At 36.8% G+C, this 25,153-nt stretch overlaps 1 protein-coding gene and 1 long non-coding RNA gene across 3 annotated transcripts; both read left to right on the top strand.

The window, feature by feature from the left end:
• The first annotated feature begins 3,120 nt into the window (after positions 1-3,120).
• Positions 3,121-17,586, top strand: LOC127851724 (BLOC-1-related complex subunit 5-like). Of its 2 annotated transcripts, none has more exons than XM_052385587.1 (5): positions 3,121-3,232; positions 10,173-10,298; positions 12,147-12,287; positions 13,274-13,494; positions 14,244-17,586. In XM_052385587.1, exons 2-5 carry the CDS (start codon positions 10,181-10,183, stop codon positions 14,469-14,471), a joined length of 708 nt encoding a protein of 235 aa, XP_052241547.1. In that variant the 5' UTR covers positions 3,121-3,232; positions 10,173-10,180; the 3' UTR covers positions 14,472-17,586. The 2 variants fall into 2 exon arrangements, with proteins under 2 accessions (XP_052241547.1, XP_052241548.1); XM_052385588.1 differs by lacking the exon at positions 3,121-3,232 and adding an exon at positions 3,973-3,991.
• Positions 17,587-17,642: 56 nt separating this feature from the next.
• LOC127851728 (uncharacterized) lies at positions 17,643-21,382 on the top strand. The gene is made up of 2 exons (XR_008035910.1): positions 17,643-17,948; positions 18,013-21,382. It is a non-coding gene; the product is annotated as an uncharacterized LOC127851728 (long non-coding RNA).
• Positions 21,383-25,153: the final 3,771 nt, after the last annotated feature.

The following is a 25,153-nucleotide window of genomic DNA, read 5'->3' as shown; positions in this document are numbered from 1 at the left end:
TGGTCATTGTCGGCTCGGGTACTACTTACATGTACCCCGGATACTCTTAAGTATACTTTAATGTAAAATACTAACAAGTACCCGGGAAATTTAACGCTAAATCGGTCGTTGTCGGCTATTTTGTTTAATTAATTATATTCACATGTATGTCAATTTTCTGTAAAATGGCCTTTATATTATCGAAACTCATACTCAAAAAGCATATTTATATAGTTGTTGATTTTTTTAAAGAGAAGTTTGTATAAGATTCTCGGATGCGCATTTTACGACATCGGATGATTTGCGTGAATACAACTCGGGTACAGTCTAATATCGACCGGGTACGATGAAGTACCCAAAGAAACTGTACACACTGGTCAAATCCAAGAGATGCGACAGTTGTGGCATATCGCCTCTGAAGCAAGATGGATTGGCACACAGCGACCCAACCACCAAAGCGACCATACTAAACGACCAGTTTTGCAGCGTATTTACAAGTGAGGACTCAACACAAATTCCATCACCTGGAGATACCCATTTCCCAGACATGCCCAGCTTCACCATTGGAGAGGAAGGAACAAGGAAGCTTCTGGCGAACCTTGACCCACACAAGGCAACAGGTCCGGACAGCATCCCCACCAAGTTCTTGAAAGACTTCGCCCAAGAACTGGCACCAGTCCTCACACTACTCTTCTCTGCCTCACTCGACCAAGGGGAAGTGCCATCAGATTGGAAACATGCAAATGTCATCCCAATATTTAAAAAAGGTGACCGCAGTGACCCCGCCAACTACAGGCCTATCTCACTAACCTGTGTTTGCAGCAAGCTGATTGAGCACATCCTCCACAGCCAAATAATGACCCACCTCGACAAACATCGGATCCTCACCGACCAACAACATGGGTTCAGGAAGAGGAGATCCACAGAGAGCCAACTCATCCTTACCATAAATGACCTAGCCAAAGCTTTGGACGAGGGAGAACAGATCGACGCAATCTTGCTCGACTTTAGCAAGACCTTCGATAAGGTCCCACACGAAAGACTCGCCAGCAAACTAAGTTATTTTGGCATCAGGGGAAGCCAGCTCCAGTGGATTCGCAGCTTCCTAAGTAACAGGTCCCAGCAAGTCCTGGTGGAAGGGAAGTCTTCCGACACAGCACCCGTCACTTCTGGAGTGCCCCAAAGATCTGTCATCGGCCCACTTCTCTTCCTCCTCTACATCAATGACCTTCCACTACAGACAACATCACCAACTCGCCTCTTCGCAGACGATAGCCTCTTGTACAGGAAGATCCGCTGCGCACAGGACGCAAAGGCCCTGCAAGAGGACCTGGACAGGCTACAGAAAAGGGAACGGGACTGGTTGATGTCCTTCAACCCATCTAAATGTGAGGTCATCCAAATCACAAGGAAGAGAAACCCCATCCGTTCTACCTACTCCATCCATGGTAGGGATCTCAAGGTAGTGAAGGGAGGAACATACCTCGGAGTCCATATCGACGAGAAGCTGACCATGAACACGCATGTAGCCACGACCGCAAAGAAAGCAAACAACAGCCTCGCTTTCCTCAGGAGAAACCTGACAAGCTGCCCACAGGATATAAAGGCACAGTGTTACCAGACCCTTGTCAGGCCAATCCTAGAGTACGCAGGAACTGCCTGGGACCCCCACACTAAGACAAACATCAACCAACTGGAAGCTGTCCGACCCGAGCAGCCAGATTCGTCAAGGGAGACTACCACACTACAATATTAAAAAGTGAAACTCCAGCTGCTGGAGCAGTATTGAATTTTCATTAAAAACAATTAGTTGGTCCTTTATTTAAGGCAAGTGACCGATTGCCCAAACAGTTCAAAACAGCACAATACAGCACAATACAAACCAACATAAACACAAAATATGAATAAAGCTGGGGTCACCGCCTTGGAACGGTCAATGCAAAGCATTGGGGGTTTAAACCTGGTTATAGAGCGCTCAACCTCACACTTGGCCCAGCAATATTCATAATACATTTAAGTGTAAATAAAATTTAACGTCATAGCATTGTAACTCAAATTAAACAATAATAAAAGGGAATTAAAACGCATTCAATTTAATTACTATTTAATTACTCAATTGCATTGAAGATACAAGAGTAACAGAATTACAACTTTTTGACGAACGATCAAATAAAACTATTAACAATTGTCAACTACATTCCTTCTTTATAGAAAAGATTTGAGAATGTAGAATCATAGAGTTAATATCTCAGATAATCATCGCGCAAAAACAGGAAGAAGCAGCAATAATGGGTGTAAAAATTCCATATTAAGCAGCACCAGCCAAATGGTGGCAAACCTTGGGTGGCAGCCCCTTGCCGAACGACGCTCCAACGCCAAACTTGTAATGGTGTACAGAATAACACACTTCCTCATTGACATCCAACCAGAGACCTTCTTTCACCCGACTACCACAAGCACAAGGGGCAACTGCACACGCTTCTTGCTACCCTTCTGTCGGACAGACGTCTACAAGTACTCCTTCTTCCCCTCCGCCATCAGACTGTGGAACCAGCACCCATCGCCGGGCACCATAGCTGACAGCGTAGAGGCCTTCAAGAGGGGCCTGTCGGCGCAGCGATAGGCCCGAGAGGCAGATGTTTTAATAACCTTTTAATCAGCACTGTATATAGTTGCGCGCCGTGCACACGTCCCTGTTCATAAACCCCCATGTACGAAACTGCCCCAGAGGGGACCTGTACATTACTGGAAGAAAGAAGAAGAAGAAGAAGAAGAAGAAGAAGAAGAAGAGAAGAAGAAGAAGAAGAAGAAGAAGAAGAAGAAGAGAAGAAGAAGAAGAAGAAGAAGAAGAAGAAGAAGAAGAAAAAGAAGAAGAAGAAGAAGAAGAAGTATATTTACCGTACCCGGGGTTCATGTTTGTATATTTAAGAGTACCCGGGGTACATGTAAGTAGTACCCGAGCCGATTATGACCATCGAGCGTTAAGCTCGTAATTAAGCGAAAATTTCAGCATTATACATGTCTGTCCGGTATGAGACAGGGTAGTGCAGGTATAATTCAGGGCTTACATCAACTGAAAGCAACTGACACCAGCTATGAATTTTAACAGGAAAATTAGTGAAGTCTAACCATGAGCTGTTTTATTAATCTTTCGGGTCATTTCTTTCCGGCAGTTTAAGATGTAAACATAAAATCAATGAACTGGCGTATTTTTCTTCCTCCGTATTTTAGTTCAAAATCATTGATACAAAGTGTAAGTTATTCACAAACTATATCGTAAGAAGTCAAGTGGAAATAACTGGGATATAAATACTAAAAATAGGCGCCTGCCATTCTTGATATTACCCGTTTTGTAACTTATTTTCGCGTAGCACTAAAAAGTAAAATAGTAACAGACCCACATCATAATTAATACTAAAACCAATAAAAGCAAAGGTTTTGACAATTTACTTGAAATAATTGTACCAAAAACAAAGGTCCGACCAGCTTGTTTTGTGTATCTTCTCGATCCCACTTATTTTATAGTCCATATAAACTGACTACCAGAGCCTTTGATAATATTTGCTATGACAGCACTGGGAGTCCATATGAACCCCTTTATAAACACAACCGCAGTTCTGCGCTGTTATTCAATGTGTATCATTAAACAGACATTGTACTAATTAAGGATAGCGATGAATAAACTTCAAGAACACATAAAATTTACCCGGATGGCAGTCTACCAAGGTTATCTTTTGCATGCAACCTAAAAAACTCGACTATGTTTAAACACACTAATCTTGCTGACATGTTAATGTTGACATTTTGAACAGTGTAAATGTTCTACATCAAACATCACAACGTGCAAAAGATTGGTGAACTGCGACCTAACTGAAAGCGACACTTTTAATGGGCAACTTTACGACAGTTTTCCAATATGGTGGATATAGCACACAAAAGAATAACAAAGTAAATTAAAAGCAATTATTTCATGCTTTAATGGTACCATTCGCATGAGTTGTGCATTAGACAGGTAAAAACGTTGATAAGTTTTCAGTGCCTTCCCCAGGATTTTTTTCAGGCGCCCCGGGGCCGATTGGGGATGGGTTCCGGAGGGGTGTCCCCTCCATACGTTGATTTTTTTTTTAATTTTACTTGTCAATTCACGTTCTGTGGTGCGTTATAACTCAAAGAAAAACAGCGTCAAAAGACGTCTTTTGGTGCGCTATGACTCTTCAAAAAATTCCCCCAGTCATTTAAAAATATATTTTTTTTATATTGTTTAATTGTTTTAAAACTTTTCCGCACAGATAGTAAAATCCCGACTCAAACGATTCCCCAATACATCCGTTTCAACCTGACTCTATTACTGTATACTTACTATTTTTCAAGTTTCTATTTATTATCCGATAATCCCGTTTATTCCGTTTTTATCAATCTCTTTCTGGTAAATATTTACGATAAAAGCTTTCAGTTATTTCTTTAACACAAACCTTGCCATTTTTTAAGTGACTATTTATAGATTTGATGAAATATTGCGTCTGAATATGCGTCAATCCCCTGACCTGTTGTGTGCTTGTTAAAACGCTCAATACACGCCATTTGTATGCAATAGACGCGACGTTGTACATGCTGCATACTTTTTGCGCTCTTTTTAATTTAGAAAAAGATTCGACACAAAATAAAATTTGCACTGCTAATTTGAAGCAAAAATATTTAACGTTGCGGTAACATTTACATTCGGAAGTGTGTTTCGGATTAAAAACGCGTTAATATCGACTTACGGGAATGGGTTTCGGATTACAAATTTAATTATTCCCATTTGAGATTTCAACAAATATTAACCGTTGCGTTATAAATTCAACGATAATTTGTTTAAACACTTTACGAGTCAAATAAATGTTTTTACGGAATTATGCATGAAATTCACGTTGTCCACGAGGATCACGGCCGGTTGCCATCATCAGTCTTCTAACTATCGATTATCGGACGAAACATTTACAAGTGTGCGTAATTTATTCAACGAAAATTTGTTAAAGCGCATTACGTGTCGAATAAATGTCAGAAAAACGAGGTTAATCAGTTCTATAAATGGACATGTTGAAATATACATGTACTGGAATTAAATAAATTGTTATCACATAATTGTAACCGGGAGTAATTTGCACAACTTACTCGCTATAATAATTAATTGTTTACCACTTGCAATTAATTTCTCGTATTAATTATGAGTCATAGGTAACACTTGTTTACAGTAAAAAGGTGTGATGATGATGCCCGAAACCATCTTTAATGTTCTGTACTGTACTAATTACCGGTTTATATTACTCAAATGGTACAACTTCTTACTAATCAAGCTGCGATAAACTCTTACTTTATGCCCGACGTCAATCAAAAATAATGGTCGATAGTTAAACCCGCCCTCATAAGCATTCGCGTAACCGATTGGACGATGAACTTCACAGTTTGACGACTGGAAAGTTACCAGATACATCCTTGTCAGCATTTAAATGACCGTGTAATGTGGCTAGAATAATCGATACGCGCGTCATGCTTTTCTCTTATCAGTGGATTATCCATTACCCCATGTAGTGTTTATGGCGATTAATTGTGAAAGTAGGTACCGAGTGCTCTTTTAAAACAGGGAATATTGATACACTGATAGGGAAACCTTGATTTTTTTGGACAATCTCCACTTTATTTTACTGAAGAATACACTGATCGGAAAATTTCAAGCGCCCCGGGGACTCTGATTTCGAAATTCAAGCGCCCCGGCAAGGGGCGCTTAAATGGCCTGGGGAAGACCCTGGTTTTTGCAGTATCAGTGTACCTTAGCCCTTGCAGTGGTTATAAAATTTTGCACCTTAGGACAATAGACAGCCCATTGCAGCTCCCAGAAACCCTTTGGCTATGTTAACATAAACGATCGCCAAAATCGCATTTGGCAATTACAATTCCCGGTTGGCGATCAAAAATAAGATTTTCATGACTTTGGCAATTGAAAAACTGGACCCTCTGATGTTCAAATGCACTCTCTTAATCCCTGTTTTCAGGCCGTATAAATTGCCAGAAACATCGGCATGAATACACAGATAAAACCCTTACTGGAAAGGCCAGATGGGATAAATTCATAAGAACAACCGCTTTGTTTAGGTCGATAATTCGCATAGTTAATCCCTTAATTGGTCACGCTTTACACTGCGACCACGACCAGACTTCCAAACATAAGGATTACTCGGCGATTCACGTTAGAACTGTATCACTGAAGCGTGTAATGACCAAAATGTCATGAGAAATTCTCGTGTAACTTTCCAGTCGCCAAACAGTGATGTTCCCCGTCCAATCTGTTACAAGAGGTGCTTATGAGGGAGGGGTTAATCTTAAAGGCGGTGTTAACTGGCGACTATTATTTATTATATATTGACGTTGGTCATGAATTAAGCGTCTCATTAAACAATAACCGTTAAAAGGGCCTTTTCACGTTTTGGTAAATTGACAAAATTAAAAAAAGTTGTTTCAGATTCGCTAATTTTTGTTTAAGTTATGATATTTGTGAGGAAAAAGTAATACTGAACATTTACCATGCTCTAAAATATCCATTATATGCATCTTTTGACGATTTAAAAACCTGAAAATTATAAAGCGTTGCAACGCAAATTGATTGTATAATTTGGAGAGTTCTGTTGTTGCCGTTATATTTTGTGAAACTACAAAGGTTGCTTATATAAAGTATAAAATACTTCTCTGATTGTTTTGAGCATGGATGGCTGAGTGGTTTAAGTGGTAGACTTTTACGCCAAGACTCCAGGGGTCAGTGGTTCAAGCCCAGATGAGGGTTACTTTTTTAGCTCACCTGAGCACAACGTGCTCATGGTGAGCTTTTGTCTGTCGTACGTTGTCCGTTGTGTGGCGTTAACATTTGCCTTGTTACCTCCCTATAGGCCACATTTATTGTCCAATCTTCATGAAACTTGGTCAGAAGATTGGTCTCAATGATATCTTGGATGAGTTTGAAAATGGTAACCTTTGCTTGAAAAACATGGCTGCCAAGGGGCGGGGCATTTTTCCTTATATGGCTATAGTAAAATCTTGTTAACACTCTAGAGGCCACATTTATTGTCTGATCTTCATGAAACTCTGTCAGAAGATTCATCTCAATAATATCTTGGACCAGTTCGAAAATGATGCCGGTTTGTTGAAAAACATGGCCGCCAGGGGGCAGGGCATTTTTCCTTATATGGCTTTAGTAAAACTTTGTTAACACTCTAGAGGCCACATTTATTTTCCGATCTTCATGAAACTTCTTCAGAAGATTTGTCCCAATGATATCTTAGATGGGTTCGAAAATGGTTTTGGTTGCTTTAAAAACATGGCCACCAGGGGGCGGGGCATTTTTCCTTATATGGCTACATGTATATATGGCTTTTGTAAAACTTTATTAACACTCTAGAGGTCACATTTATTGTCCAATCTTCATGAAAATGAAATTTGGTCACAAGATTGGTCTCCATGATATCTTGGATGAGTTTGAAAATGGTTGTTTTTGCTTGAAAAACATGTCTGCCAAGGGGCGGGGCATTTTTCCTTATATGGCTATATATGGCTATAGTAAAATCTTGTTAGCAATCTAGAGGCCACATTTATTGTCCGAAACTTGGTCAGAAGATTCATCCCAATAATATCTTGGACAAGTTCAAAAATGATGCCAGTTGGTTGAAAAACATGGCCATCAGGGGACGGGGCATTTTTCCTTATATGGCTATAGTAAAACCTTAATGTTAACACTTTAGAGGCCACATTTATTTTCCGATCTTCATGAAACTTGGTCAGAAGATTTGTCCCAATGATATCTTGGACGAATTCGAAAATTGTTCCAGTTGGTGGAAAAACATGGCCGCCAAGGGGGCATGGCACATTTACTTATATAGCTATAGTAAAACCATGTTAACACTCTAGAAGCCATACTTATAGCAATAGTAAAACCATGTTAACACTCTAGAAGCCATACTTAATGTCCGATCATCATGAAACATTGTCAGAAGATTTGTCCCAATGATATCTTGGACAAGTTCGAAAATGGTTCAATTTGCTTGAAACACATGGCCACCAGGGGGTGGGGCATTTTGCCTTATATGGCTTCATGAATCTTCATGAAACTTTGTCAGAATATTTGTTTAAATGATATCTTGGATGTGTATGAAAATGGTTCTGGTCTGTTGAAAAACGTGGCTGCCAGTGTGTTCACTAGTCATGAAAGTTGGTGAGAACATTTTGTTCTAATGACATCTTGGGCTGCAAAGAACATGTCAGTTCCTTTCCTTTCAGGTGAGCGACTTCGGACCTTTCAGGCCCTCTTGTTTTAAATTTTAATTTTGATTTTTTACTGGAGCTTTTTATATCCAAGGTTAACATTTATCAATATAAAGCATTTAATGACAAACTTCAAAACATGCCAAAATCTGTGAAAAGGCCCCTTTAAATTCCACGCATCGAAAGCTTGCGTGATGCAACATACCACATGCTGTAACTAAATATACCATTATACGTGCAACTCAATATTGTAGTATTTTATAATGAAAGAAATTACATCGGAATTAATGCACATGATGGGAAAGTATTGACCTATTGAAAATATAGAAAAAAATATGTCAATTTACGACTTGTACATTGCAGTATATGTTTTTCTAAAGAGGCAAACAGCACCAGACTACGGTGTTTGACAAGTACCTTCGTAAAAAATATTGGTGAGAGGGGGAAGCGAAAGGAGTCTCCCGTTACTGTCTATACATAAAAATGAAATAAAATGAAATCTCGATAAATGAATGCCGCATTTAATTTCAAGTGAAAAATAATAAATATTTTAATTAAAAGTAGTTTGCTTGATAATAATTATGGTATTGTTTATTCTGTTTAAGTATCGCAAACTAAGCGAAAATTACACTCATATATAGAGCAAATTAGCTTGTAAGCTGAGGGTTGTCATTGTAAAGCTGAAATTTGGCTACTGCTTTTTTTTCCTTAGCGCCAACCTAGCTTTGGGTTATAAAGCTGAGAGTTGAATATTTGAAACTTACCTATTTTGTAACCTTTAATTTATTCACTTTGTTTAGTTGACATCGCTATTCTCGCTGTATCGCTATTTCTGTAACATTTGAATTGTTCACACACACACACACTGCAGAAGTGCTGTTTACACGTCAGAATTTGTGACCCAATTTCCATTTGCTGTAAGAAAATAGTATCAACTTTTACCTGTTGTTGTTGTTATCCATCAGAAACACTTTTTCTCACAAAATTTAAGGATATTCTCATTTAAATTATCAGTATTTTAGCTTATTTTCAACTTGTTTATACTATGCTCTTATTTTCCCTTTCCAAAATCACATTCATTTACTAGCTTTGCCTTTATGTTAAACATAATTGTACAAATCAAATGTTAAATTGCTAATACGAGGAAGCAACTTTAGGTGCATCTAATGTCCAGAAGAGATGTTCATGTATTATGATTGTGGTGAGTTCATGACCGTTAAACCCTTGATGTTCATATTAATATCAATATCAATGTTTAATAATAGCTTTTACTTTACAAAATTGAAGCATCATTGAAGATATTATTTATCATACCACCGCATTGATATCCGCCTGATATAATGTTGGGTGATATATTTTATATTATGATTAACAGGAAGTTCTTAAATCAGTCATGTGTTGAGGATAGTCATATTACTCGGAATCAACTATAAAGTACCGGTAATCATTTTTAGTAAAATCAAATCAGATGCTGTTCTTGTTGCATTTCGTGTTCAAAATTATATTACATCTGTTTTGTTGAATCTGATTAGATTTTACTAAAAATGATTACTTTGTTGTTGATTCCGAGTAATATGACCACCCTCCACACAAAGTGAACTTAATTTGAAGGAAAATATTTTATCTTTCTAATCTTCATGACTATAGTCTCATTGTCCATAAGAAAAAAAACAACATCATACTATATAATCACAATAATGAATTCATTCAATGAAAAGGACACATAAAAAGGATGTTTGTAATATTTAAATATAACAACATTGAATTTTCAGCATCTGCGGGCAGTATTCTTGTTGTTAGACAGCAATTGTTTTGTGACATTTAATAGCACATGCTGACCATATTCTGCAGACAAGAGTTGGTAACTCTTTCAGTGTGTTAATATATTGAAGTTCTCTATCTAGTCCTAAGGATGGGATCAGAACAAAGCAGTCAGCCCCCAGCCGGCGCCCCAGGCAGCAGCATCAAGTCACAGAGAGACGAGGACATACCATACACCTCGTATGCAATCAGCAAACCTATCTCTGCAGGTGTGAGGCTGGGAACATGTGTAATTCTAAAATCATAATTATAAACAGATAATAGGGTATGGGAACATTTCTTAAACCGGACATTGTACAAGACTCATTATTTCTGTTCTCAGCTACATAAATATATTTATGCCCCCCTTCGAAGAAGAGGGGGTATATTGTTTTGCACATGTCGGTCAGCCCGTTCGTCCGTCCACCAGATGGTTTCCGGATTATAACTCAAGAATACTAAGGCCTAGGATCATGAAACTTCATAGGTACATTTATCATGACTGGCAGATGACCCCTTTTGATTTTCAGGTCTCTCGGTCAAAGGTCATGGTCACAGTGACTCTATATAGTAAAATGGTTTCTGGATGATAACTCAAGAATGCTTAGGCCTAGGATTATTAAACTCCATAGGTACATTGATCATGACTGGCAAATGACCCCTATTGATTTTCAGGTCACTAGGTCAAAGATAAAGGCCACAATGACTCGAAACAGTAAAATGGTTTCCGGATGATTTATCAAGAATACTTACGCCCAGGATCATGAAACTTCATAGGTACACTGATCATGACTGGCAAATGACCCCTATTGATTTTCAGGTCACTAGGTCAAAGGTCACAGTGACTCGAAACAGTAAAATGGTTTCTGGATGATAACTCTAGAATGCTTACGCCTAGGATCATGAAACTTCATAGGAACATTGATCATGACTGGCAGATGACACCTATTGATTTTCAGGTCACTAGGTCAAAGGTCAAGGTCACAGTGACTCAAAATAGTTAAATGGTTTCCGGATAATAACTCAAGAACGCTTAGGACTAGGATCATTAAACTTCATAGGAACATTGATCATGACTGGCAGATGACCCCTATTGATTTTCAGGTCACTAGGTCAAAGGTCAAGGTCACAGTGACTCGAAACAGTAAAATGGTTTCTGGATGATAACTCTAGAATGCTTACGCCTAGGATCATGAAACTTCATAGGAACATTGATCATGACTGGCAGATGACACCTATTGATTTTCAGGTCACTAGGTCAAAGGTCAAGGTCACAGTGACTCAAAATAGTTAAATGGTTTCCAGATGATAGCTCAAGAATGCTTACGCCTCGGATCATGAAACTTCATAGGTACATTGATCATGACTGGCAGATAACCCTTATTAATTTTCAGGTCACTAGGTCAAATGTCAAGGTCACAGTGACTCGAAACAGTAAAATGGTTTCCTGATGATAACTCAAGAATAATTAGGCCTAGGATCATGAAACTTTATAGGTACATTGATCATGACTGGCAGATGACCCCTATTGATTTTCAGGTCACTAGGTCAAAGGTCAAGGTCACAGTGACAAAAAACGTATTCACACAATGGCTGCCACTACAACTGACAGCCCATATGGGGGTCATGCATGTTTTACAAACAGCCCTTGTTATGATGTGTTTCTACAAGGAAATTAGGCTTATTGTCAGCTATTTTGTTTGATATATTACATAACTGAAGCGCATGTCATTAAATATTTAACTACAAATCTGCTCCTGACCGTGTTGTAATGGAATTCAATGATTGATCCAATATGTAGCGGGAGTGCCTTTCGTATTTTGTGAGACCTACCATATAAGTAAATCAATAAAAGGATACTGATAGACTTATTGCCATGGGCCTGGCATGCATTATTGAAAGAAGTAGTTATTTTATGTATTCACTGTTCAAATAATTAAAAGGTTTCTCTTAAAAGAAAATCAAGCCATTGAGCATGATAAGTGACACTATTATTATGGAGCATATTACTTCACTTCACTCCACAAGTTATCCTTGTAATTTTCGGATATAATCATTTAGAGAATATTATTTCTTAGATTCCCCAAAGAACTCCCCCCGTAATCAAGCCAATCGACAGCGTGCAGCCACGATGCCCTCCCACCGAGAGATGCAGACCCGGGAGTACACACCCAAACATAACATCGTCGTTGTTGCTGATGGACAGTCAATTATTAAAGGTTGGCATGTAGTGTAACCATGAAGAATACATCCCCGGACAATTCATCATTGAAGGTTGGCATGTAGTGAAGGACTAAAAAATTAGTCCAGGGTTATACTGTGCATGTTTGCTGAGTTTAGCAAGGTGGTTTAGGTCTGAGTTTTTCCAAATATGGTGTTATTTTCGCATGCTGATGAATGAAAAAAATAGCAAATAGATGAAAGTGTTTGGTGTGTTATTTTTAGCTCATCTGAGCAGGAAGTGTGATGTCTGGTGTTGAGGGTTGTGTGGTGGTATTTGTCAACATTGTCAACATTGGTCAGAATGTTTATCTAAATAAAATTTCTCAGCAAATCTATGCAAAGTTCAAATATGAGTCACAAGTGTCCAAGAATTAGGTCACCACTCACCCGGTTGAATCCTTGAAAAATCTTTTACCACTTTAGAGGCCACATTTACTTGGTCAAATTGTTTATCATATTTAGGCCAAAGTTTAGGTCAGATTAAAACTTGTTACCCCTCTTTGTGCTGCATTTATTGCTCATTCTTGACTGAATTTTGTCAGAATGATTATCTTTGCCGTGTTTGAATCTGGGTCAAGTGGGATCAAAAACCAGATCATGTGGTTGAATCTTCAAAAATTGTTGTCCGTTAACTCATGTGAGTGCTAAAGGGTCATCATGGCTCTCATGTTATTATTTCAATAGTTCTTTATAGCCTAAGTTATTAAGGCATGATACTAAAAATGCAAGTATTGATAAAATGTTTTGAAGCTTTTTATTTAGATTATGTGGAAACCTGGATATTGATTCTTACATTCGTGTTACTATTTTTTCTGTCAAAAGTTTTCAAAAATTCCCCTAACATATTCTATTTTTATCCCTCCCCAAAGGCGGAGGGATATAAAATTGGTGTTCACGGTCAGTCTGTCAGTCCATCCGTCTGTCACAACATTTTGAATTTGGTTGGAGTTATCAATTCAATGAATTTGCTTGTGATCAATAGATCCTGATCCTGAAATCACAAAACTGAACACTATCCCTGTGATCTGGCCCATACTGAGAGGGTCCTTGAACATCCCTACGAGTTCCCGTGACAATGAGGTTCAGGAGAAGATGGACCCCAAGCACCTGCTGGCTCTCTGTCTGCGCTACCAGGACCATCTCAAGCAGATGGCCGAGTCCGTAGCCTTTGATCAAAATGCACTCTGTATTCGTATCAAAGAGGTGATAATATGAGGTTTATATGCAGTTTTAGTATTAGGATCAAATGAAATAGATGCTGATGCAAGGCTTTGCTGCAATAATGCTGTGTAAAGATTTCTTGGGAGTTTAAGTCCCATGAAATCTTGAAGCAATAGGTATTAAGTGACTTTCCTGTGCATCTGTCTTGTCTTACCTTCCACAACAGTAGTGGTTTCCTTTAGCGCTAATATTGATTGCTGCGTCCTTTGAAACTTACACATTGATGCAGTTGATTGTATCGTTTCCTCTGGCACTAACATTTATTTCCTTATCATTTGAAACTGTCACAGGTACTGTTTTAACATATTCGCATTCTTTATCTGCCCCTTTTAAGCTACTTATATTAACCTTTACCTTATTTAGAGCAAGAAAAGTTTAGATTCTATCATTTTGTCTGGAAGCTTTTGTTTTGAGAAATGTATACCACGTAATAATAAATGTCATTGTAGAAATTGAAAACACAAATATGTGGTCCAAATGTTTACTTGAACTCAAAATATAATTACATGTATAATGTGATTGTGATGTTTGGTATGCTTGGCACTTTTTTTAAATCCAAAATGTGTGACCAAGAAATTGTTTGTGCATATAGTACTGCAGGATTCATTTTATTTCGTTGATTACTTCATTGATATTATTTGTTTATGTGATACCGTATCTCTGATTGTTGATGGAAATCTTTTAAATTGTCGATGATGCTTTTGAATTTCAAGTGCTTCTGTCCATTTCAGATTGACTTAATCATACAGAAATTGATGCAGAGCATGTCTGAAAAGCAAAGGAAATACGCAAAATATGCCGACCAATTCCAACGCACATCAGAAACCGTGCTTGTTCTAAATCGTATCAAAGACACCATGAATGATATCATGCCCAGAATGGAACAGTTGAACAAACTTTTGCCACCTGAGGAACAGTTAGAACCATTTCAAATGAAAGAACCACCCAGAGCATCATAGGATCATTCTGTTGTTGTTTTTTATATGAACAGCTCTCTGGGAAAACAGGGCTTAATGCATTTGAGGAAAGTGTAGTCTGCACAGGCTAATCAGTGACAAACCCTCTGCAGAGAGACTGGATTTTTGTTAAAATTATTTTCTTTTAACAAAAGATTCCATCAAGTGAAAGTGTCGTCGCTGATCAGCCTGTGCAGATTGCACATGCTAATCTGGGACAACACTTTACACAGATCCATTAATCTCCATTTTCCAAGAGTGATGTTTATATAAGTTGTTGATATAATGTTGTTGGTGTTTTTATCAATGTTGTGATAGTGTTTAATGTACTGTTTGTTGTTGTTTAGACATTCCTTTGTGCCAGGGGCTGTATTCCAGAATCATGTTATGTGAAATCTACACCTTTAAATCATCATGTTCCTGCATTTTATTATTTGGATGAAGGTAAAGTGTTTCATTTGAGGCTGAAAAACAGATGACCATGAGGGTTGCAGAGAGCTCAAATGAGCCTGTCTATGGGAAAAAGGGGCTTAATGCATGAGCGTAAAGTATCCTTCCAGATAAGCCTGTGTTGACTGCACAGGATTATTTAGGACCATACTTTTCTTCTAGAATGGATTTTCAATTAAAAGTTGCCTAAATGTTTAAATGTTTCAGATATAGCATGATGTATTTTATCTAAGTCCAACTATCCCTTTATATTCTATTTATCATATTATAATGTCCTGATCAATCATGTTAATTTATATATTTTAAAAAGTATTCCTTATGGAATACCTTACAATATTGTAAAACATTTTTTGTACCGATTTTATTTTCTTGAAATGTTAGAGATATATAGCATTTGTACAGATTTCAAAACAATCAGTGGAAAATGTGAAAAAAAATCCTTTTAATTTGTGTCTGTATGCATAACCTTGATTAATCGACAAATGCTATGAAAAACACCTCAGCAAGTGTGGTCACATTTAATATATGTCAACCAACTCATTTTTATACATGGTTGATCAGCATGGTTGTCGCACTTTCATAGGATTAACTCTTTCAGTGCGGGAACCGAATTTTTAAGGCCTTTGCAAACAGTTTGGATCCAGATGAGACGCCACAGAATGTGGCGTCTCATCAGGATCCAAACTGTTTGCTATTATGATAGTATTCTTTGAAAAAAAATCGAAGAAAATGCGAATTTTATGAATTCAGCAGACGACATTTAAGCAGACGACAAATTTCCCAGCATGCAAAGGGTTAAGACAAATGAACTTTGCCATGTCTTTCCATTCCTCTGTATAATACGTCTATGTTGGACACTTAATGCAAAGTCAAGGCTTGGTATCTTTGACATACATGCCAGACGTCCCGATCTCGGCGGGACAGTCCCGCTTTTTGACCCTTTGTCCCGGTGTCCCGATATGAGAAGATTTGTCCCGACATTCGTTAAAAAACGATGTAAGGTCTATAGGTTCCCAATAAAATTCGCGCTTCAAGCTCCGTTTCGCTTACACTTACCACTGCTACCCTAATTACTCTATGTTTTCGGACACTCTAAGTTTTCGGACACCCCTTTTTTTAGCAAAAATAATTATTTTTCGTGACTCTCAATTTTCGGACACACGAGTTTTCGACCATAATTATTGTCTCTAAGTTTTCGGACAGTATATTTACCAGCGCTATTTTACCAAAGATATCTAATGACACTTCGATCATGGGGTTTTACAACCAGATTAACATCATAAAACATGGCCGGTGCATGCCTGATGGCAACGGACCATTACATTTGCGTTATTGTGTAAATTACCTTGTAAACCGGTATTAAACAATTGTTTCGCACGATAGCATAAGCGTTGTGACAATTACCAGGGGTAGTGCCAATTAACAGTTCAATTATCAACCGCAATGGTACTACACCTTCTCAGTAAAATAACTGTGACAAATACTAAACGCTTCAAAGTGTGATGGAAGGTGTTAGACAACAACTATCGGAAATGAACAAACAAGGAATTCATAGCGATTATCGGTACATCACATGCTCATCTTTGAACTCGTTGGTCAAAGTACAACCTTTCAGTAACTTTCTGTCAAATAAATTAAGCATTTAAAATTATTTAAAATGCATTGCAAACATATATAACTAATTTATACTATACGGCATGGTATTTCTACAAGCGCGTGCTATTACCGGTATTCCTTGATACAATTGACGCTATTTTTGGACACATCAATTTTCGACTCTAAGTTTTCGGACACCTTTATTTTGTGAATATTTTTTTGTATCTAAGTTTTCGGACACGAAAAAAAAAAATTATTTTTAAGTGTCCGAAAACATAGAGTAATTACGGTAATCCCTTTATTGCCCCCAATTAACAATCGGATTCTATTCTCGTGTGTACCAGTGTTGTTTATGACACCTTATCAGCGATTTATCGGCTAATTATTGATTTTATCAGGCATTCACACCATGGTGGTCTTCAGATAGTGGTCGCTTATTGCTATCGATAGTTGTATTATAATGAAATAAATGTTGAAAATGTGTTTGTTTTTGTCTTTATTTGAAACGGTTTACAAAACAATTGTTTTGTAAAATTAACTCTACGTCATTAATGAGTCTTTTACATTCAATGTTTAGTTCCAAAATAGCGGGATAAACCGAATGTGAAATATACCAAAATCGCAACAAACAGTCCAATAAGTGATACCCATCCTGTCTAGTGTAATTGGGTGTTATTGTTATAAAAACAACGAGGTGCTATGCATGACAGTTTGACCCTACTCCAATTAAGTTGTTGGCAGTTAAAATGAACACAAAGACGGTTTGCTTCTACCAAAAACCTATCTCGGAAATGTGTACGGCCGCGCATTAAGCTGATGTAACTGTTCGGTAGCTAGTTTACTGTAACCCGTACTTTCAGTGTACTGGATAACCTCCCCTGCGTTAATATTTGCCATTGAAAGTAATATAATGAGTATTGCTGTCGTAATGTTCCAGATTTTGTACTCTAAAAAGATGAATATTATCTTCGTTGTTTGCTATTGTCTTATTTAATAAAACTGTTATTGTTATGTTTAAGATTTCATGCTTCATATCAGATGTTTTATGTCTTGAATAAAAGTATCAAGAGTTTTTGTTAGTACTATACTGACTACAGTAAAGGTGGAATGATAGATCGTTTTAGGTGTCCTGTTTTTTGGTCAAATGTCCCGACAATTTTAAATGGAATGTCCCGCTTTGGACCTTAAAATTTATGGCATGTATGATCTTTGAATACTTCAAAAGTAAAATGTCGAACTGATACGTTCATTTTGTGCAATATATTTTAGCTCAACTGAGCACTAAGTGCTTATTGAGAGCTTTTTGGATACCATGATGTCCGTGGTCCCTCAGTTTGTTTAGTGCATGCCATATTTTTATGGCCCCTTTCGAAGAAAAGGGGGCATATAGTGATCGGACTGTTCGTCCGTCTTTCCGTCACACTTTGCGTTTAGGTTTCGAAAAATGCTCATAACTTGAACTTAGGGTCCGCGTTTAGGTTTCGAAATCTGCGTTTAGGTTTCGAAAAATGCTCATAACTTCTATGTCCCTTGAGATATAACCTTCATATTTGGTATGCATGTGTATATAAACAAGGCCTTTCCATACGCACACAAATTTTGGCCCCTGTGACCTTGACCTTGAACTTAGGGTCCGCGTTTAGGTTTTGAAATCTGCGTTTAGGTTTCCAAAAAAGCGCATAACTTCTATCAAGCGTTTATAGGGGGCATTAGTCATCCTATGGTGACGGCTCTTGTTTTCTTCTATTCTTCAAAAACCCATTAACAGATTTTTAGAAAGTTCATAGGAATGATCATTGGCCTACCCTGCTTCAAAATTGATTTTCAAATCATGCAGGTAGTATCAGAATTTGCCCCACCCTAGTATTATTTGTTTCCATTTTATTTATATAGTGAAAACCACAAAATTTTGAAACCTCAATGACCAAAGGTTTGATATTTGGAGTGTAACATCCCAGAGTTGTCCTCTACAAAACTTGTTCAAATCACGTGCAAGGGGTCAAACTCGGCCCTGTCTTGGGGGTTACTTGTTTCCCTAATACAAAATGTTTGTATCAATTGCAAACTGAAACATCTTCTCTGATATTGCAAGATTTGTTTGGCATCTAGCAACTCATGTTGACCCTTTCCAAGCTTTTTTCAAATCATGTCACTGGGGGTCAATTTTAACCCATCCTGGTTTCTCTTAAATGAATATAGTGAAATTTAAAAAAAATATTGGCATTTAAAATTTAAAAGACCCAAACTGAAAGGTTTAGTATTTTGCATGTAACATCGTTTAGTGATCCTTTCTGAAATATTTTAAGTATATACTTTGTTTCCAATATAACCTTACAACATTGCAATATACACTTTGATACACCATTTTGATTTTAACTATAGATACTGCGTTATGATACATCCTTGTGCATGCATTTAATTCTAATATTATAGAACATCTAATAAAATATATTTTGTAAGTGTGCAATTTGAATATATAACTTTATAACATGAATATCGTACAAAAATAAATATGGTAGATATTACTTACATGCTCTAGTGTATGTAAGAATTGTTTTTATTTAATTTAAGTTTTGCACACAAATATATGTCCATTTAAAAGATGTCTTCTACCAAGTTAGTTCCAATTATGCTCCTTGGGTCAATACTGGTGTAACTTGTTTCAATTATATGTATACATATATGTATAATTAAAACTTTAAAAATATTCTCCTTTAAAGGCCCAGATGTTATGTATTTTGCACATATTGTCAAATGTTTGTCCTCAACCATATGAGTTCAAATCATGCACCTGGGGTCAAAATTGGCCTCGGCTTATGTGTAACTTGTTTTCCTGATATGTGTAAAGTGAAAACAAAAAAGACTCCTCTGAAACCACAAGGCCCTAAGATTTGAAAGTTTGCATGTAACCTCTCAGAGTGGTTATCTATAAAGCTCTTCAAGTCATGTACCTGAGCCAAATGGCCTCGCCTGTGTCTTCCTTATATAACTATAACGTAGTGAAGACTTTTTATCGCAAGAATCCAAAACCACCATGCCCATAGGTTTGATATTTGACAAGTTACATTGGTTTGTGCTCCCCTACCAGGTTTTGCCATGTCCTTGGGGGTCAAACAAGTCCCAGCGCTGGTTCTAACTTGTTTTCCATATATAAATATTGTGAATACACTAAACACCTTTTTCTCTGAAACCGCAAGGTGTTTGGTAATTATTATGTAGCATAATTGGATTGTCCTCTACCTTTTTATGCCCCCCCCCCCCCCCCCGATCAAATGATTGGGGGTATATTGTTTTTGGCCTGTCTGTCTGTCATTCTGTCCCAAAACTTTAACCTTGGTTAAAGTTTTGCAATATTGCATAACTTTTGCAATATTGAAGATAGCAACTTGATATGTGGCATGCATGTGTATCTCATGGAGCTGCACATTTTGAGTGGTGAAAGGTCAAGGTCATCCTTCTAAGTCAAAGGTCAAAAAAGTGGCGCATTAGGGGGCATTGTGTTTCTGACAAACACATCTCTTGTTTGCTAAAATATGATGCCCATGAGGTCTTGATTGGCCTTGTCCTAGTTATTTATTTATCATAAAACATGACCACCAGGATGCAAGGCAGTCTTCCTTTTATGGCTAAAGTGAGCACTCTATAAGTCATACTATTTTGCAATCATCCTTAAACTTTCTAAGAACATTTGTTGTAATATCTTGGCTTATTTCTATAAACGTTACTGAGCCCCACAAAAGCTGCCCAGAATAGTTCAGTTCCTTTAGGTCTCAGGTGAGCAACGTTATGACTTATTTCTCTTGTTATTAAGTATGATCCTGTGTATGGAACGCTGTGTGACTTTTTGTAGAAAAAAAATACTTAGGGGTATACATCATTTAAAGTAACCAATACAAAATGCACGGAGTGTATATTGACAGGAGATGAATCGAGTATTTGACCCTTACTGTAGTAAATTCAATCTTATGCAAGACCTATTCATCCGATTTTATTGGTTTATACGTTATCTTGTTGCTTATTAATTCCTCTTTCAAAAAAATATAACTTTTAGTATATTCCCGTTGTTATTAATGGATTTATAGCGAGTTAAACACAAGAAATACACATTTTATGTTTTACCACCGCGCGTTTTAACGTGTTGTGGCTATCGATCTTTTACGATTAGCGTACAGCGAAGTGCCGAGGTTATACATTTTGATGTACCCACTCACGTCTTTTGTTAAATTATAGTTTCATTTCTCGGCCGATTTTGACAAATTATATATCATTAGAAAGCTTACGTTACGTAGTAAACAGATATATCAATATATATTAAGTTTTTCTTCTGATTTCGACAGCCCGGCGAGTTATAACTTAAACTTTTGCAAATATCATACCGTTTTGGAGTTTTATAATCTAGATTTACGGTTGACATGTTCGTACTTAATACCAATTTGTAGCGTTTATATTTGGAGTTCAGTTTTAAAAATTACATCTTGCTTAGGAGAATAGAATTCTGTATACGATAGAAAAAAAATTTGTTTAAAAACGAAAGTAATTAAGGAATGAAGGCGGGAAAATGTAGCGCGCGTTCCTAACGCACTGAACTGATGCTACGGTCTTGGCGATTATGCTTTTGTTTAGAAACCGGCCATTTAATTTCTTTTGCCATCTTATTATATTTTTGAGGGAATATATTGTAGTATTTTGTTCACGAAACATATCAATAAAACCTTATTATAAATGAATCTTTATAAATTAACGATTTCAGCTCTTGTTTATAACACAGAAAGGGTGTAAAATTTATGATGAAACAGCGTATATAGCGGACCCTCTCGATATTATTCGGTTTTGCATGCATACTTGAAATAAAATGGGTGTCAAAAACATTCATCGTTTGCTGTTTATTATCAACAAGGTAATTATGTATAATTATTTGAAATGTTATTTACCTTAAATTATCAATTTATTAAAGATTCTTGAAAATCACGGTCCGTGTTACGCGGGTCATTTCGTATTTTGACATCAGGGCATCATGTCCAACTATTGAAAATCAGATATTTTTTTTCACCGGGACGATGACGGCTTGGATTTAGACAGGCAGACAGATAGTTTATTCAGACTTAAACAACAGTACATCGTCTTCAACTCAAATATATAAATTATTTTAAGACGAATTGTTAGGTGATTACACATATAGCAGTGATGATTCTGAGAATGTTGCCATGTTTTTTATCCGTGTAATCTAGAGTCCATGGTTTGAGCATTTTTATCGCGGTGTTCAATAAAAGATATCTCAATAATCTTGTTTATTGATAGATCTGTGGTTTTATTGCCCCTGTGTTCAGCACAAGCCAATTATCTCGTTATGATCAGATACTGTGCCGACCAATACTAAATAACACTATGGTGTCATACGCCACAGCAGGGACCTATACTTGTATATTGGTCCCTAACCACAGGTGGCAATGTCTGGTCAGTTTACACTTTTTATGATACCTCCATGTCTTTTCGTGGTATTAGTGGTCATTTCTTTGAGTAATGTAACGCCAAATACTCAATTTTGCGTTTATAAGATATGTAGCGTATTGAAAACATTTATAGTCATCTGCCCATACAGATTGCCATAAACTAAATACTGTATAGATGTCAGCCAGCTAAATCACAATAATTATAAGTGCTTAATACCTATACATGTACATTTTAAACCTTTAAAAAATCTAATACTTCACATTTAACGTATTTAGCGGGTACCGGTAAAAAAACTCCGTCATTTCGTAGTCCTATAAAGAGTGTATGGTAGTGTACGGAACAACATAATTAAAAACAGCATTCTCATTTGACCACAACAGGGTTAAATAATCTTTCCGAAAAATACAAATAATACAGAGTTTTAATTTAGAATTCTATATATTTATAACTCTGTTAACTTATAAAGATATTTCAATATACATGCATAGACAGTTGACCGTGATTTTCAAGAATCTTTAAATAATTTTAATTAATTGATAATTTATGGTTAATAACCTTTCATATAATTTTACATAATTACCTTTTTGATAATAAACAACAAACGATGAATGTTTTGACACCCATTATATTTGAAGTATGCAAGCCGAAAAATATCAAGAGGGTCCGCTATACATTTGTATACGCTGTTTCATCATAAAATTAACACTCTTTCTGTGTTATAATCAAGAGATGAAATCGTAAATTTATTAAGCTTCATTAATACTTAGCTTTATGGATATGTCTCTAGAACAAAATATTTCAATATATTTCATAAAAAATATAATAATCATGGCAAAGGAAATTCAATGGCCGGTATCTAAACAAAAGCATAATCGCCAAGACCGCAGCATCAGTTCAGTGCGTTAGGAACGCGCGCTACATTTTCCCGCCTTCATTCCTTAATTACTTTCGTTTTTAAACATTTTTTTTCTATCGTATACAGAATTCTATTCTCCTAAGCAAGATGTTATTTTTAAAACTGAACTCCAAATATAAACGCTACAATTATGTATAAAGTACGAACATGTCAACCGTAAATCTAGATACTAAAACTCCAAAACGGTATGTTATTTGCAAAAGTTAAAGTTATAACTCGCCGGGCTGCCGAAATCAGAAGAAAAACTTAATATATATTTATATATCTGAAAACTACGTTGCGTAAGCTTTGTAATGATATATAATTTGTCAAAATCGACCTAGAAATGAAACTATAATTTAACAAAATACGTGAGTGGGTACATCAAATTTATAACCTCGGCGCTTCGATAGAAGATCGATAGTTACGACACGGTCACGTGACTTAGACACAACAAGATATTTGGCGTAACGGTCCCGTTTCATATCCGTGTAGGTTACAATACACTAAATACTTTTGGTGTTCAATGCTATACCCTCTAAAAACAAAATCTTCATTTATTTGAAGACACAATTCTCTGTACGGGCACTTGCCATGACTTTATTTTTGAATATTTCTGTGTTCATGTGGTAGGGAAAACATTGTTGTATACTACAAATTCCCTGTTTTGCTTTTAGGTTGGAGACTACATAAGACTTTGACAGTTGGCGGGAAACCATCATCAACTGGAGAGATGCCGGTAAAAAGATGGCCATAAAACAGTGACCGCTGATTCGCATTGAGTTCTTTCTTACATATTGGATGACCTATGTTTTTTATTGTTTAAATCATTGCGGCTTGGAATGCTCTTTAAGAAAAGGTATGGTTATGGGGGTGTCTACGCGCAAAAGTTTGACTTTATTTTTTGTTAAAGTTATTGCTTTTACATTGAATTTGTGCAGGAAATCTTTTGGTATGTTGTGACCTAAACTAACTTATGATAAAAATGAAATATCATCTGCAAGTGCAAAATATGACTGGGAAAGCAGATTTTTGGTCATTTCTTAGCAAAAGGGAAGAAAATAAGTGCATTAAATGCATGAATTCAGATTATTTGACCTGGAATAGTTGTTTTTCAAGTTGACCCCCCACCCTTATATATTGGAATAAGGGCTAAATTGCTTTCCGACTTAAATTCAACCGCATATTGGTTGACCGTGTCGCGTTAATGTGTTACATGAAGTTAGAATTCAACGCCAGGGACTCCGTGATCGAGTAACGCAACTAAAACTTTTGCGAAAAGCATGAACATTCAAACAGAGCCCCATTTCACCGACATGGAATGGCAGGCATTTTTACAGTATGGACAGTGCAGCAGATGCTTAACTGAGCCAGCCTTCATATTTAGTACAATCATGAATTGAGCAAGATTTTATCACTTCATATTATTCATAAAAGTACACTTAAAATACATAAATGCATGTTTTTGTTTCATTTTTTTATCTTTTTCTATTGGGTATTTTGACTTTTTCAGGAAGAGGAATGTCTGCGACTAAGTCAAGGGCCACTGGATAAGGGTTGTTGATGGCAAAACAGGTAATAATATCATTTTGTTATCATGTACACAAGCAAATAAGCATATGTATGATGCTTTAGGTGTGAAAGACTGTCATAATCAGGATTGTGGTCACTCACACCCTTGCCGTCATGTAATTCTCCTCGCAGTTTGTATTGATAGTTCCGCGTCCTGACATGTAAAGCTCGTGCTTTGTTGGCAGCTGAAGTTGGCACTTAACAGGGTTATCCTTGTTCCTGAGCATGTATGCAGTACAGCTGAGTTGATTTGCTACTTGTTACCCTACAATTAGCTTGTTTTTGGTATTGTTTTCTCACAATATGCTTATATTCATGTTTCCGGCTTACAATGGTGTCGCGCCTTACTTAAACATAGGATTGTTATAGCAAGTGTCCCCTTCATCATTTACCTTAGAGGGATTTTTTTGACAAAATTTGGCACTTTCAGCAACTTGTTTTGTTTTTTATTTGGTACATGGTTCTCTCATTCAGTGATTTAATGACAGTATTGTCCTTATTCTTTTTTCTTTGCATAGAAAGGTGACATGAATCATTGATATTTGTTGTGTTGAGAATTCTGCAGGAAGCTGTGTCCCCAAAAGAAGTACTAGTAACCCCTTTCAGGACACTGCCTTGATCTGAACTGCCTTTCTACCCCTGTTACTACATGGAACATCATTGCTAAGCTTATAATGCTTGCCTACATATGTGTTTTTGTTCAATTTAACTTTTCCTTCCA

Source organism: Dreissena polymorpha, chromosome 11 (assembly GCF_020536995.1).
Source record: "Dreissena polymorpha isolate Duluth1 chromosome 11, UMN_Dpol_1.0, whole genome shotgun sequence".
Classification (NCBI taxonomy): domain Eukaryota; kingdom Metazoa; phylum Mollusca; class Bivalvia; order Myida; family Dreissenidae; genus Dreissena; species Dreissena polymorpha.
The sequence above is the reverse complement of the archived record's forward strand: the minus strand, read 5'-3'. Positions and strand labels throughout refer to the sequence as shown.